This window comes from Xylocopa sonorina, chromosome 5, assembly GCF_050948175.1.
Source record: "Xylocopa sonorina isolate GNS202 chromosome 5, iyXylSono1_principal, whole genome shotgun sequence".
NCBI lineage: Eukaryota > Metazoa > Arthropoda > Insecta > Hymenoptera > Apidae > Xylocopa > Xylocopa sonorina.
This window is the reverse complement of record NC_135197.1, coordinates 12,781,279-12,798,216: the sequence shown is the minus strand read 5'-3', so window position 1 is coordinate 12,798,216 and position 16,938 is coordinate 12,781,279. Positions and strand designations below refer to the sequence as shown.

The 16,938-nt window shown below is 47.1% G+C and overlaps 1 protein-coding gene across 17 annotated transcripts in view; it reads left to right on the top strand.

Annotated features, from left to right (window-relative positions):
- Positions 1-16,938, top strand: part of LOC143423987 (uncharacterized) — a 43,081-nt gene that overhangs the window by 11,095 nt on the left and 15,048 nt on the right. For 13 of the 17 annotated variants that reach the window (XM_076895739.1, XM_076895732.1, XM_076895727.1 and 10 more), the window contains 2 exons: positions 11,403-11,508; positions 13,178-13,237. In XM_076895739.1, the coding sequence (XP_076751854.1) occupies positions 11,403-11,508; positions 13,178-13,237 (166 nt within the window). The remainder of the gene's footprint in view (positions 1-11,402; positions 11,509-13,177; positions 13,238-16,938) is intronic. The other 4 variants (XM_076895728.1, XM_076895738.1, XM_076895731.1 and 1 more) reach the window with 2 other exon arrangements.

The following is a 16,938-nucleotide window of genomic DNA, read 5'->3' as shown; positions in this document are numbered from 1 at the left end:
CGGGCGAGGACGAGGGTGTATCGAGGGCGGAGAGGTACACGATCGAGAATTTCGAGCGAGACACGGTGGCTTTGTCAGGAGGGCCGGAAAGTAAATGCTTCCTGAGCTTCTTCCCCGTCGATTCTCACCGAGTTTGCTATTCAGATCCTTCGCCTCGTCGTATCGTCTCGCTATATACTTTATCTGGGCTTCAGACATTATCGTCGTATCGGAATCTCTATGTACGACAGAGATTTAGTCGAGTGGCGACTGCGGTTTTATTGGATGAGAAGGGAAAAAGTTTGACTAGTACTCGAGCCTGATAATCTATTGTCTTCGTGATCGAGACAGCCTAGACCACGATCGTCTACTTCCCTCTGCTGACGCGATTAACTTTAAACGTTAAAAATGCACGAATCCGTTTGCAAAGGTTATTTACGTACCGCCGTTTCTGAAATATCGATGAGGACGGTACTAGACCTTTTAATTCATCGATTCGTACGTACTACTCGAACGGTAGCTCCACAGCTATTCAAGGTTATCTTTACACGCTCCTCCATCGTCGAAAGGTATCAAAAATTTGGTAGATAACAGTCGTTTCGTCGAGCCGGTTTATCAAGCTTCCTACGTGCAGCCGTACGTTCGATACCTGTTCGTGGGAACAGCTTTATAGCTTCATCGATCGTTCGCCCCGAAAAATCGAACTCCTTCCGTCCACATACGCCCCAGACAACACGTGTCTCCACGGCCCGATACGCGTTATCGTTCACGATAGCCCCGGCTTTATTGGTTGATTGTCGCCAACCTCGTTAAATCTAGAGGGTGTCCGACAAGTGCTCGGCTGTACCAACATTTTCGCTGAAGCAATTTCTTTTAAACGAACGAGAGCCCGCAATGGAATTTTGCGTACGCGAGATCATGCCTTTGGCACTTTGTCACGTTGTTAAAAATCGGTTCAACGACAGCGACAGTTGTACGAGGACTTTCGAACAATTCCCTCGTGGAAGTTCGCGAAGTGCACGCAGCCACGCAAACACGCGCGACAGCGTCTGGGGATCGAAGGTGTTCGGTTTTCCAATCGGTGAAAAGGTCGTCTTATCCGAGCGTGAAACTTTTCTGCCAGACTCGTTTCTTCCCCGACGTGGAACCTCGGGAAATCCTTACGGGGGTGAAGAGTCGATGCCTCTACGCCGTCGATATCGAACTTCTCAGCCGAGAACTTATTCCCCGTGATCGGCACCGGGCCCGCTTAGAAATCGCGAATGGACGTTCGATGAAGTAATACGTATTATGGATTTATCGATTAGAGGAGCCAATCATCCACGTGCACATTTCAGAGGCGGACAATGCGAACCTGGACATTGATCGACGGCGATGCGTCTCTACGGAAATTATTTCGCGAATCTACTTCGCTTACCGTACGGATAATTCCAGCGGCTCGTAGCTCGTCGCGAGATTATTGTTCGATTATTAATAACGACAATAGGTCACCAGGGACGCGTTCGAATTGATTTCGTTGGACGAGCACGCCGTTTAATCGGAGTCGACGTTCCGGTACGCCTTAGAAAACGACGCGCGTAAGCATTTATTATACGGTTCGTTTAATATTGACGATTTTGAAGAACGGACGCGGTTTCGTGGCTCGTTACACCACGTCCCTCCTCCTTTCGGATTCCCTTTATTAGTCTCGACGGGCAATAAAAATGACACGCCGGTGGGACGCGATCCTCGGCCTTCACGCTTCCTGGATTAATTCGGATACGAGGCAGAAAGGGGATCGGCTGTTCGCAGTGCGGTTTACTTCGAGCCACGGCTCATAAATCTCCGAGCCGGTGAATTGCCGTGTTCTCGCCGATGAGCTGGTGTTCGCGTTGGACTCCTCCGCGTTTCCAGCGCGGCGACATGCGCGTGCAGTGGCACACACAGTCCTCGATGCATTATATTATTTATAGCAAATGGGCCAACTGTTCGACGCGAAAGATTCGCTCCGTTTACCGGTGAGAATTCGTGGCGTGGTCGTTGAAACGTTACGAGACGACAAGGCTGACGATAGGTAGGACGATCGGCGAACGATGATAAACGGTGTCGTGACCGTACGAAACGTTTCTGGGTGGTTTTATGAATCGCGGAAATCCCAAAGAGAGACAAGCCCGGCTGAGACAGTAAACCTGATTAGCTGGGCTTGGAAGGGAATGCAAATTGCATTCTGGCGCATCAGCACGCTAATCCCCTCGTATTTGTTTCTTAACGAGCGATGCTTTGACGGGTGGATCACTTTTAAAGAAGGAACGACCGAGTAAAAAAAGAAGAAAGAGGACGACGAGATTAATGCCGCGTGGTCGTGCAGCATATTCCTGTAATTACATATCTCATTAGATCGTAATCGGTCGCGTGAACGAGCAGACGGCCGCGAATGTTCCTCGCAGACGGCCTTTATCCGGAAATTAATCGCAACGAAGAAGATTACGAGTTGACATAGTTTCGAAAAGCGTAGGCGCGCAATAAGGGAATTGTAGATCCCTTGCATCCTCTAGTTCTTATACCAACTAACTTGTCGACTCTTTATATGACAAATCATGCATGAGTTAAAAAAAATACTTAATTGGTAACTCTCCACAACGCTCAGGAACCCTTGCAATTTATTGCAACCACAGCTGTTGCGTTAGTCTTAAACTGGCCGTGGAAAAGCACGTAGGAACATTTTCTTGTTACTCATTCGGTTGTTTCTCGACGTCCAATTCCTTTCAGTGCAGAGAACTTCCTTTTACCGTACCTATAAACATCTACTCGAAACTAGCGCATTCGACTGTGCTTCTATGCTTTGCTAGTCGATTACCCGTCGAAAATTAGTTTAACGTCAGATGACGGCATGCAGGGAACGGCCACGACGGCCTGGAATAGTCTCGCGGTAACGTCGTTTCCTGTTTCTTCCGACTCGGTTCGGAAAGGAACTCCGCTGGTGGTTCGAGCACTGGCAGACGCGATGGCAAAAAGATGCGGCATATCGATTTTTCGACGAACACGCTCGCCGGTCACCTTGTCGACTAATAAAACGCTGCCATATTCTTTCCAGGAAAGTTGAATTGAGAAAGTGGAACGAGCCAGGATGACTAACGCCGGACGACGAGTAAAAACTTGTCACGCTGTTCTTACCGCAGTTAAATTGAAATTACTGTCGAAACTTCACATTTGTGTCGCGAACGCGTTACCGTATCGTCGTTATTGTCGCGTTTCGAGTTTAATTGTGTCCGCAACTAGTACCGAACGCTGCGACAAAAGGCGTTATCTTTTTAACCTTGCGAGGAAATTATTCGAAAATGTCCCGCTGCAACTGGTACCTTATCCGTTCCGCGATGCGTTTGTTCCCTTTCAGTCGCGCGAGAATTTATCGCGCATGAATATGAAAATTTGTTATGAATGCAGCTCCTCGTTAAATTTCCATCGCAATTAGCGTCGCGAATCTAATTGAACGTTATTAAAGAAAGGGGTGGGAACCCCGTCTTCCGCTATACTGATCGATACTCCGTAAAGTGTAACGCTTTGGCTGCCTATTGAAATTGCTCGATGCACCCGCGCCCTTTCAGCCGCGCGAAAATTTATCGTCAATTTGTCAAATCGTATCTATAGCGAATCGGCCGGACGTTTTAAGGTCGATCGAGAATGATAAGAGCTGTTTTCATATCGTGGTGTGTAACTGTGTGTGTGTATGCGGTATCGACTTCGACCGGTCTGTTTCGCCCCGTCACCTTCCAAGCACAATCGCCCTAGCACAATTCGCGTGGCCGAGCGTCACGAAAAGTGGTAGGAGAACACCGGCACTGCGCCACTCTTCGTTCGTCGATATGCACTATCACGTGCACCATTCTTCTGTCGGACGTACGTTGACTTTTACTACTTGATCGCACGACCATGGCTGCAATGCGCAACGCCGGGTGAACCGGACGAAGGGTTCGCCGAACGACCCTTACGCCAGTCACAACTGGAAAGGGGTGGCGGGCTTCGCTCGAATTAGGGGAACACGGAAAAAGACCGCACCACGGAAGAATTCTCTCCCCTTTTCGTTTGTGGTACGGGAACAACCGTCGACGTAGAAACCATCGTTTTGCGGATGACTTGTAACTGCTCTTTTGCCAGGGGTAGTTTTGGGACCGTGGCGTTTTTAGCGTGGATCACGTCAGGGGTTTCCTCCGACTCGTAAACCTTGAAGGAATTCCGGTTTGATCGGGTGAATACATCAATTCAAAGCAGGCGATAGGGAATCGGGTTACTTTGTGAATCGTATGCAAAACTAGGCCTCGCGTGTGAGCGATTCGTTACATTCGTAGGTAAAATTAACTCCGAAAAACCCTGTCCCGATACTTATTAACATTCCTCCCAGAAATATCCACGATGGGCCGCGACATTTATTCGAGGCAACCTCGCACCACCTATTCCATCCATCTAAGTCGCTCGTACGGATTACTCGATTTCTCCGAACAATTCAAACGAGATTGCTAATACGTAGATTCCCATCGAATTTCCCAAATCCTTCCGATATCCATTTCCAAACACGCCGCGGCAAAATTGGTCGGTTTCCAGCGTGGAAATTCTAACTCCGGACCGAACCCTCCTCGCAGCAAGCTACGTCGCGATAAGTTGTTCCTATACAAACGAAATTGCAAAACGAAGAGGGCGAAATATGTCGAGGACGGAAGAATGCAAGCTGTTCCTATGATTCGACTTTGACACGCAGTATTTCGCCGTCTGCATGCAGCTGGCACGGGAAGGACGCGGTAGTAGGAGAACACCGGCACTGCGCCACCGTTCCACCTTCATCGATATTCCCGGTGTGGCCTGTCGGCGGATAGCAGTACGTTGACTCCTACTACTCGGTCGTGAAGCGTCGTTTACAACGCGCAATCGTGTTGATAAGTCGCATGCAGACCTGCAAGCCGGCCAAGTCATCGGGTCGTCCCACTGTTACGTCACTATCCGTGGTTACGATTCGCCACCCCCTGTCGGCCCGTTCCGCTCCGTTCCTTTTATTTCCTCGTCTCCTCTTCTGCTTGGCAAGCGGCGTGGAACCGATCGTTCTGCCTTGCAGGCGATTTCGCCGGAGCTTCGAAGGCGCCACTCGTTTCCTCTCCTCGTTCGTGGCTGGGGTGAGACGCGATGCGTTGCGCAACGTTCGGGTGCCTCCGTTGCCCGCCCGAGGAGATCCCCAGGGGTAGATAAGCCTCATTTTTATTTTTATTTTCCTTTTTCTAAGCCCGGCTGCCTCTGTCGAGGAATATAAACTACTTAGGGTGGATGGGTGTTTCCTCTTGTTGCCTTTTGTTGGCCGAGGGTACATCGGTATGATCGTCCGTGTCACACAAAATGTTTCGACTTTACGACCCTCCCCTGAAGGAATCTCGTTCACTCCACGGACAGTTTGAAGGATTTAGGGAATCTGTTTTCTTCCTGCACTTTTTCATCGGGGGATATCGAACTCTAACCCGATCTGTCTCGTAAGATGATTTAGGAAAGATTGAACATCGTTCCCATCGTTTTATCCTGTCACTGGGGATGTTTTAACATAAAATAGTTGCGCAAGATTTTCAAGTACCGCCCATTAAGACGGTGCTTTTGTTTCGCTGAATGTTTTCCTTGCTCACGTACGTCGTTCGAAACTGTAGTTACAAGAAACTTGCGGCATTCCCGTTTTATTTCTCTGGTACGGTTCGCGGAACGGTCTCACTACTTTGCAAAATATATCGCCTGCTCGGCGCGAAGCGCATTCGAAAAGTTTCGAGACCCCGAATAAGCCTCGTACGTTGGTTATCTCTTACCGTCGAGAGACAGTTCTGTTTGAAGGGAAATTCTGTTCAGCCCCCTCGCCTTCTTCTTCTTACTCCCACCTAAGAATTATGTAAAAGTTACACAAGGACGAAACTCGATCCTGCGCTTCGCAACTTCCCTCAAAACGCTTGTCTTTTCAACTTTCAAGAACCGCCGTCTCACTGTCCCTTTGATCGGCATCCGTGGCAGTGTTTGCCGAGCCTTCCACTTGCATAAATAATGATCCAGTGAGTTACCATTCGGACACAACGTACACGTGTTCTAGTAACTAACCCTGCTCACCCTTTCATTCGTTCGCGACGAAGAAACGTGCAATTTTTAATAAAGTTATTCCTTATGCAGAGAGGGAGAGAGAGAGAGAGACAGAAGACTACTCGAGTCGCTTTCTTGGAAAAGGAACTAAAGCGTATAGTAGCTCCAACAGCCATTACTCTTGCGATTTATGGAAACTAGCCAAAACGGAAACAATTTGTTTTACATATTTGCATATAATGTCATGTTTATGCGGAGAGGATCCAAGCGTGCAGTTTTATGCTACCAAGAACATTGTTTCGTGCCGAGATCTGGTACTCCAACGAGGAGTGACCGACTGGATAAGTTACATCATCGTTTCATAGATTGGTTTATTCGATTAAAGTAATTGAGAACAGTTTGAAGTGTTCTAGCCACGAGGAAGATTCATTCCTAGACTCTCTCTTGTCGATATAAGTTAGAGGGAACTCATCCCGCGGTCCAAGCCTGAAATCTTTTCATTCACCGTCGAGGTCGTGTTCCCCGCAGGTTTAATTATTCCTTCTGACACGGTTTTCCGCGTGACATTCGAATCTTCCTCCCAATTTTTTACACGCGACGCTCCTTTAATCCATTCGTATTCATCTTCATCCGCGGGGATTTATCCGAACTTTAAACTAGCGTACGTAATTCTGCCCGCACGTTCCCGTGTCTCGATTCGTTTTATTCCCGTTCGCACGACGCCACGTCCATTTATTCGAATTCTCCGCGATTGATGGAATCGCCGTGGGTGAAGAGGTCGCACAAGATTGCCAATCCGTTCGAATCCACGACGAACTAGATTTTGACGCAACTGCGTGACGCCTCGTTTCTTCTGATACATTTCCCCGATTGATAAATCGCCTCGATCCTCCAGTGGAGGCTAAGCAAAATATATATCCCTTCTACTAGTAAAAAATAACATATTTGTACCACTTTGCGAATCGCTGGATCTATGAATCCTACGTTGACGAATTCCTTGTCGAAACATTTGTTGCTGAACCATAGAGGATTAAAAGTTTGCCGAAAACGAGGAACAATATGAGATGAGGAAAAGTGGGTGGCGTCGTTTTCGCGTTAAACCACGTCGAGGGTCTACCGTGTCAGGCGTCACGCTCCGAGCAGTCGGATACGAGTGGCTCGTAAATCCTCGAGTTCACTCCACTGGCAACGATCACGACAATGACGATCGCCACGCTGGGATGATGATGATAATAACGAAAACTCCGTTATCGCGATATCACATTTGCTGGCGTATTTTCCCATTGATTTATTAGGCTGCTCAGTTCGAGCGTCCCTCGAGCGTGCATTTCGACTCGCTCCATCCGATCATCGTGTTTATCGGCATTCGTGGACAAACCCTCCGCGTAATCACGTACAGCTCCCACCGTCTGTATTTCATTAACAACGAGATTTTCGGTGATTGGTTAACCGTTCGCGTTCGGAAAACAGGCGAATTGAAAATTGATGGTTCCTTGATGGCATTGAGATGGGATCTTCGGCCATATTGGAGTACAAGAATCAGGGTAATTGTCCTCGAAGTGTAACCAGGGGTGGAAAAGGAGGGTTGGACGGGAGAGATAGGATCGCTCTCGACGATCTCATCTCGACGTCTCATCGGCACGCAGCCGGCCGGAAAAACGGATTCCTCTCCGCTCCTTGCCGAGGCGAAGGCGGTTCGATCGCTCGAGAATTGCCACGCGGAGGGACAGACGCGGACTAGAAGAAAAAAATACCCTGGCCCCGGGAATCGTCGACGACGCAACGAGGATCGCGAGGAACGCGGTTTGCCCCGCGATCCATGAACGAATCCGCTCGAAATTGCGATTAGTTTTCCCGTCGAGGGATCGTCGGCTCGCCTCTCGCCAATTTGGCTCCGATCCTCGGACGTTTTAATAAGGAAAACGGACGAGTAATTAAAAGTTTAAATCGCCGTTTCGGAAGTTGTTTCGTCGGAATACTGTTGAAAGGAGTTCACGATCGTGGAAGAATGAAAAGCTCGAAGTGGCGTTTAGCCTCGTTTTATATTCTTCTTAACCCCCTCTAACCCGAATTTTTATTCGTTCCGTGACGAACGAAATTTTCGTACAACTGAGAAATCGAGATGCCTCGGAGTTTTACATATTCAAATTGCTATCCAGTTCTCGATTTAATATCCGGAATAATACTTGAACTATGCGCACATAAAATATCTCTATAAATTAGCTCGAAGATCGTCCACTTCACGATCACCCTGAGAAAGTCGTTAATGGTACCACTCGTCAGAAGAAGAAGTTTCATTCACGTCCATTTCCGTTAACGAACTTACGTGCCGTGGAAAGTTTTCTATATTGGTCCGTCTTCGCGGAGAAAATAAACGTTTCGTCCAGTTCTCTCTCGTCGTTAAATCAAGGAGTCCGTAATGGAGGTAACCCTTCGAACAATTATCAAGATCATTAAATAACCGATACTGGTATTCGCGGGTATCGTGGGCGTTCGCCAATCGAAATATATCAATACTAGGCGCATTCAATCACGCAACGCGTTTGTAGCCGGGCCTCCTTTAATTACGGACGCGACATCCCTCGACGTAGTTTTCTCCGTGCAGCAGCGGTAATTATCAATAATTTTCAATTAAACGGCTGCCTCGTTAAGTGGAACCTTTAACGACATTATCCCGTGGACCTTCGCGTGCTCCGCGTCCATCCACTCCTATCTAGGTTCATCGAAAACAATTCCGTTGCCGTTTCCTATTTTCCTCCCTGCGGAGTACTGCGTTCTTCCCTTCGGACGTCATTGGTATCAAGCTTCTAAATTACTTATAACCTGTTCTCGTTAACGCGTTTAAACTAACGAATATATAGCTGAAATTGGAGATCAGCTTTCGTGTCCTGATTCCTACTGTTCGACTCGATGATCGCGTCGATTGGAGATTATTAAACGATCAGACTCGAATTAGTCCCGTTAATGGTAACGACTCGAGCAAGAACGACGTCGAAACGTTCCGTTGGCGTCGGTGCGGCGACGTGAAAAGGTTAACGGTGCCCCGGATCGGCATTAATAAATGAACGTGTAAGGATCGATAGGCGGCCATAGGTACGCGAGTTCACGGCACGAGTCCGTAGGTGCTGCTCTCTCAGTTTACACCGGCGTTGTATTTTTAAACGAACCGATCCATTTTTGATCCACCCTCTCCTCCTCATCTTTTTCCCGTTTACGGACACGACAGGCCGGAAGGAACTCCTTCGACGTCGAGTACGCAACCGCGACAGAACGCGAGCATCGCTCAGGAAGTTCGTACGTTTCACAGCGAAACGAAAAGGGAACGGGAGGATATAAATTTTCCGATAGACTCCGATGGCAACGACGAGAAATTGGATAACGGCTACGTCCGCAGTATCGCGGCCCAAATTAAAATAATTATTTCGCAGCGCGAAAGACATATGAGCCTAAAGCTTTTGCAAATGGATTATGGAAGCCCCATACATCGACCTGTCTGTCTATCTATCGAAACCTTGCAGCATGTTTTAATTGGTACAATGAACGCCGGAATACACAACACCGAAGATATTTCACCCACAACCTACCACACCACCCCCTCGATTCTTTTCACCCCGTCGGGCATTGATTATTTCTGAAATTTCACCTTGTAAAGTAATTACGTTTATCCAGCTAGCATCTGCTCGATCGAAGCCAACCAATTTAGCCTGGCTACGTGCGCTATACCGCGAAATATAACTGCCCTCGTTATTTTACCTTCCACGTAAATGGGAATGGAAACGCGGCCCTACGAACCCAATGGTTCACCCCAATGGGTGGGTTTTAAAGAAAACGTTCATTCGTCGAGGGCAGGCTCGTCCGAGCGTTGGACGCGTCGAAATCAGAATGTTCCTCGCCGTGTTCCCGGGGCACAGAACCCGCGCTATCTGGGTTAAGTAACTAAATCAATCAACTCTGAGAAAACAGGACAACGCAATTAGCGGCGCCGTTACAAATCTGTCAGGTTTATAAAATCCCGTGGAAAGAAGCGGCTTTCCGACCTGTCCGCTAATGCAATTAAACGGGAGCCCGGCTCCCTGCGTCTCGGTCTCGGGGTGGCTAAAAAAAGAGCGCATTTCTGCCACAGCCACTCGTCCACGCCGGCGAGGTGGAACCTCCGACGAGAGGGTTCGCGATCGGCAAGACAGCGCCAATCGGTTTCATTCTTTTTACCTTTTTGTTTCTCTTTTCGCTTCTCGCGTCCTTCCCTCGCTTCTTTTTATTGGCACCCTTACGAAGCCGCGTTAACGTTTCCCCTTTTGTGCCGGCGACGTGCATTCACTGGCGGGAAATCGATCGACGTTCATTGAAACTTTCTTTCTTTTTTTTTTTTTTTCTGCGGCTATGAAAAAAGAGGGACGACAGCGCATGGGGCGACGGGGGAGGGAAGAAGAATCGGTTCTGGTCGCGAATCGATGCGCATCGTCGTTGTATTCGATTGTACGCCGCTCGGGGCCCCCGTGTTTTATGCGAACCGAGGCTTCTTGTCACCCGCAGATACGATTGATACCACCCCGTTTCTACTTGTCGGTGGTAATGCGGTTGTTGGCCGTGTTTTAGATTTCGTACCGCATTTCGCGTGACGTCGTTATCGATGAACGCGGGTATGTGCGTTGGTGGGTGAAATCGTGCTTGGGTTATTATAGACGTTCGGTGTATCGTCGTATCGTCCATTAGCGTTATTGTGTCACGGACGTGGAGGAGAATTCTAACGAGTCCACCTTTAGTTTTCATACTGGATCGAGGAAATATAAAATAGTTGAATATCCGTACTGTTGCATAAGGTTATTAAGAGGCCTCGCCGCTCATGAATACGTACACGCGATCGACTTTCAAATTCGGTGCTAAAAGTTTGATTAATGGTTCGCATTAACGGCAGTAGTTACCTTGACTTTTCAATATGTTTCAGAATAAAAAGAGGTGATATTGGCTCGTGGAGGAGAAATTTTTAATTTCAAAACATGTTTTCCATTGTTCCCAAATTAGCATAGTTCGAGGAGGGTAGCAAATTGCGTGTTGCGATTATGATAATGAAATTTCTCAGACTGTTCTTTCAAGCGTCCAACGCGCGCACCATCGAATTGGGTAATCCGATCCGATCGAATAAGATGATTAACATTTCAAAGGAGCCTCGAGTCAATGGATTCTATAAGAATCGAAAGATCGAAAGGGAAGGCGTGAATTGAATAAGAAATTTCTGCATTGATATCGTTCGATGGCGCGCGACGCTTAAAAGAAGAAGTCGTAAAGTCTGCACTGTGTATTATCTTGGTTATCGTTTTACGCTAACTGATGGCGATGATTGTGCATTGCAGCAGCTCCATTCAGAGTATAGGAGCACGTACACATGGCACGAGTACACTGGACCGCACCAGGAGCATACGGTCGTTCGTCGGGCGCCACAACCACCGCCGACGTCGAGTAAGTTCACCCTGTTTGTTATTTATCTCTTCATTTATACATATACATATATACATATATATTCTATTTACGATCTAGCGGAACCAGTCTTTCGATTTGTACGATCTAGTCTTTTAGCTATATCGTCGCATAGTTGACCCGGTATGGCGTTTGAGAAAATGAAAAGTAAGGTACGAACGTGGAAATTAATATGGTAATCGGGGAGGAAAAGACCGGGGAGAGATTTCTCGGGAGAAATGAAAACGAGTAACGAGCGTCCCCAGGGGTAGCCGGATAAATTTTCTCAAACAGCCATACCACGCTATTTAAAGGTTAATTGTCTCCATAAATTTGTTAGAATCATATCAGCAGCCGCGAGCGTGAAATAAAAAAAAAAAAAGAGAAGAAAAAAACCGAGAGAAAAAAGAGAAAATAGCGGCGCGTACCGTATTTCCATGGCGATTACGTTTCGCCGAGTCGCCGGGGTGAATAACGATGTTAAAGCCGCGATTAACGCGCCAGAGCCTCGCGAAATACCGCGAGCGGCAATATCCTGCGAACGGTGTTTCTATTTCGACGTTTCGAATTCTCTTAGCGACGCGATGGAAAGATGTGGAACGCGTTAATCGGTGATTTGCGCGACGACGAAACGTAATTTCGAATCGAAACGATTTCGAACGAGAGAAGAAATTCACGCTCGTAGATGACTTCAGATGATTCGTACCTTTATCGACCTTCATTATTCTCATAATCTTTCTTCCCTTTGTTAGTATTGTAAAGGTGTTTAGCGACTTTATTTCTTTGTTTGATCATGCTATTTATATTATAGTCATCATACATCTGGTCTCGTTAATATCGCACACGCTCTGTCGTCACATTTCACACCCCCTGTTCATACCACCGCCGTGTCTCTCACCCTCGTGATTCGTATAGTCGTACGATAAGTATGTATTACATTTTTGTTCCACTACGTTCTCTATTGTACCTCCGACTAACCCATTCATTTCTCTGTAACAACATCTATATCGCCAACTGTCATTCGTTTCATTCTACTTCTATCCCTTGTTCATTTTCTTTAATTAACAACGCCTCTGTGAACGTGTAACGAATAAGCTTGACCGAGCTTGACTCGACGACTCAACCCTCGTGATTTGCCATTGAGAGAGATATAAATCCATAAACCCTGAGAGTATCGCAAAACGTCCCGAGACACGTGCTCGTCGATCACGCAGAGTATCAACCCCATCACGGCTCGCGAGCTGCCGTGAAAATAATTAGCTGTACGGCGTCGTTATCGGGTATCGATAGCGGCCGATGTTCCGCGAAACAATTCACGTTCGATTTGGCAACGAGTTTGCCAGGACGTACTTGGAATCTGTACTCGGGCCAATCCCTTTTTTGTTCGAAACGAGGAAAAACAGAAAAAAATGAAAAGAAAGCAGGGGAAAAAATGCAAATGAATCGAACGGCATCGAAATCGAAACGGGTCACTAGACTAGAGAGCCGAAAGACGAACGTACGTAAAAAAAAAAGGGAGAGGAGTTTAGCGCGAGAGGGAGGTAGAAAAGCAACCAAAGCGAAAAGATAATGAAAGTGAACGAGAAACAACCGGAAAAAAAGTAAAAGAAAAGGGAAAAAAGACGAGAAAAAAAAAGTCGAACACGGTGCCAGCTGCGAATTTTGATTGCAGCGAAGCAACCGACCGCGAAGCTACAATCGGCCAAGTCAACCGAGGATGAGAACAATGAAGGTAAGACGAACGATCGAAGCTACGCAAACATCTAGATTATTACGGTTTATTTCGCTCGTTTTTTTAGCCCCTTTTTTTAACACCCTTTGGGGGTGGGATCTCCACTCTGGTCTTGCCCTCCCGTTTCTTCCCCAACTCCGGCCACTTTTTTTCTGTTAACCAACCCACACCACCCCCAAGGCGCAAGGAGACTACCCAAAGTAATTAACCCTTCTGAAGTAACATTCGCTTACGGAAAAGTCGCCGGATACCTTTTTTCCGTGACGCGATGCCGCGCCGTTCCATCCGCGAGTTTCATAGCCGAAGGGTTAATAGAGCATGCTTGCTTGCGATTTGTCAACCATTCGTTAGACTTGGCTCGCATTACTAATTCACGATTACGATCGTTTAAGTACTCTCTCGAATACATTCATAATCTTTGCATCGCGGTAGCAGAAAAGTAGAAAAGTAGAATACGGAGCATTGATTCTACCTTGACGACGTCGCTGTACAGAGTCCACTGGATGACCGTCACCGCGCGGACCTATTCGTACGGCAGAATCAAAGCTTCCTATTGTCTCGTACGACGAAAGACTGGCGGACTGGCCTGCTCCTTAGAGACAGTTTTGTTTTATGCACGCGTTACGTACACTCTAATCGCTCCGAGGCAAAAAAAAAAAACGGTGCTTAAATACGGAAAGTTTATGGAGCTTTCGGAGTGACCTTCGAGCTCCGCTGGAGAAAGAAAAGGGTTGCGACACACGATTGAAACACGAGTGCGAGCCAGGTCTAAAACGTTTCAATCTCGTCTTCGCGCTTGCCCCGAGTTTCGCGACGAATCTCGCGTGAACTTTCTCATCTCTCTCCGCGTCGCCGTCTGAATGCATCCATTGTGCGGGCTGTTGTTTAGGTTGCATCGACTGTCCTTAGAGGCATATTCCTTTCTTTCTTTCTCCTCTATTTTTGTTTGTCAGACCTTGTACGTGTACAGATGTATATAGGAGTTTTGCGCTGGTTTTGCTCGCGAGCGAAACCGATCGAGATACTCCTCGAGGAGAGGCACGGAAGTTATCGCCGCCGAAGGTAACGATCGCGCCGGGTGATGATGTTAAAGCAGCGAGTATACTTCGTCGAGAAGGGTATCTCGAGCTGAAACGAACGAAGGTGCATTAATCGAGATCATTTGTTTCGAAAGGGGGATCTCGTTTGGGAACACGCTCCTTCGAAAATGTTTCAATTCTTTCGTTGGCTCTCATTTACCATGTTTCTTAAACGTTTCGTGGATCACAACGCTTGCCAGGCAGAGCGCCCGTTATCGCGGCCCGCTTGAAAATTTATACCGACAACCTTTACATCCGGTCCGAGTAGATGTAGACTAGATACAGCACGATGCGCCTCCGCGTTTACTTGCTCGAAAGTTCGCAGAACGTTTCACCTCTACGTGCATACGCTATATATACGCAGCATTGAACTCTATACAACTTGTTACAACTTGTTCCAGAACTCCTTCAACTATCAGCTTTGCGATCCGCGGTAAAAATAGCGCGAGGCCTCCGGGCCTCGAGCGAACAATCACGTCCGAAAAGTTTCCAAAAAAAAAAGAATAAGAAAAGTAAGAAAGGAATAACGACGTTTCCCATTATTAGCCGACCAGGCCAGTTTGCTGGGGCACTGTGTGAGCGAAAAGAATTCGGCGTTTAATCGATCCCTCCGATCGACGAATACGACTTCCTGCCTCCTTTTCAAACGGGACGATAATCGAGCAGTATCGCGCTACCGCTCAATTTGTCGCAACTTTCCAACGAACCACTTATCCAACTTGAAATGGAAAGAGAAAAACAGAAGTAAAAGGAAAAAGATCGTATCTCTGTAATTACTTTTCCCTTTAAACAATGAGAGAGAAAGCTTTCCTCTAGCTGTGTCTCACTGTACTTTTCTTTACCGCGTACCTTTTTCCCGATCTAGCGTTTAACTATCTCTTAACCCGCGAAGACTACACTTTAAACTAACTTTAGTCTGAACGATATCTAAAGAGGAAGCGTTATTACACGATAGCAAACATTCTTAATCGCATACGCTTTTATCGTAGATTTTTGTCTGCTCGTCGCATTTGTTCTCGCCTGCACGATTTAAAAGAGAACGAGATACACACATTTCACGGCGCTTGGCTCTCTTCTTTTTAGCGCTCGCAGATGGTGTGCGCCTCTCTTGGACTTCAGGCCGATTGTAGCGATTAATCGTTGCAATTAGACCGCAACAAATTATTTTTCGATCTCGTGTGACCCTGCGATTGGATCACGCACACGTACGTCTACCGACAAGTGTATAATATACAATACCGCGTGTACGTGTGTCTCTATATACACGTATATGCACGCCACGTATGATCGAGGCACGTGGCGTTCGAAAAAAGCTCTCGATCGTTAAATTGCGACGATTAATCGTCCCTGCGATCGGGCGAGACAATCACACGAGACAATTAATCCCTGTGTCGTGCACGGGGATGGCCAGGCTGCGTCACTGGCTAATGAGCAACGAATTTAATTATCGCCCGGGGAACGCGAGACACCGCGAATATTAGATGAATTTGTGGCAGATTACGCCCACGCGAGACCCCGCTAACTTGCCTAACGGATTAATTAACGTGTTATACGGAACACTCTGTGTTTTCTTTCCGGAACGAACGTTATTTACTTGCCGTTAACTCTTTACAACATCACGCAGTTCTTGTAAGTTATGTATATACACGTATATGTAATTTTAAATATTATTTTACCCGCTTGTCACTGTGCTACATATCGTATACGCTTCCCCGAACCATTTTACGTACAGCGATTATTATTCCTCAGTTTGTTAAACGGTGGATGGCACACTGTGATCGATTTATTTCTCCCTCGCTTGAAGCGAACGCAGTTCCGATCGTAAACGGTATTTCACTTTTTTTCCCGCTCGCGAAACAATTTATATTCATGGATTCTCGACTCAAGTAGTAAAACACGGAGAGTCCGCGTAGATCCGTATCTGCGAACCTTGGTGGCAAGAATATTCAGCGATTTTTGCGATGGAAAGTATCGAGGCGTTTCGGAAGACCAGCGAACGACCCACATCCTCGCTACGATCACCGGTTTATTAGACTCTGTTCGGTTCGAAAATTATTCCCGTCTGACCTGTTTTTGCGCTGGCAACACTTCGACGCGACTGATCAACGCAGAAACTGCTCCGTTCGATGTCTCCGCTACGAATTTGCTCGTAGAATTCAATCGTTTCGAGGTATTGGCGAAAAATGAATGTGGGCCATCCGATTGTCGGACGATTATCGTGGAAATAACGCGGGCGTATCTTTGTATCGGCACCCTCGACGAGTATTAGCCCGTTCCGATCGCTCTGATGAATCGCCCGCCGCGACTCGTTATCTCTGTTTGAACGCATCAAGCCGCGCGTAATCATACGATTCTATGTGTTTGTCCTCGCTCCACTACCGACCAGATCCATCGGGGCGAACGATCAAAATTGTAATTCGCGAAGCTAAATCGCAACACCGATTACCACCCGTAGTAATTTACGTCTCGTACATCTATACGGACGCTTTCTATCGGTTCGGTTTCAATTACCTCGTGGCTATCGTCTCGATAATTCCATTCGATGCGTCCGTATAAATAGAACGAACTACGAATTCCGATGTGGAAAACGCGTAAAGACAATTAGCCAGACGTAATCAATTT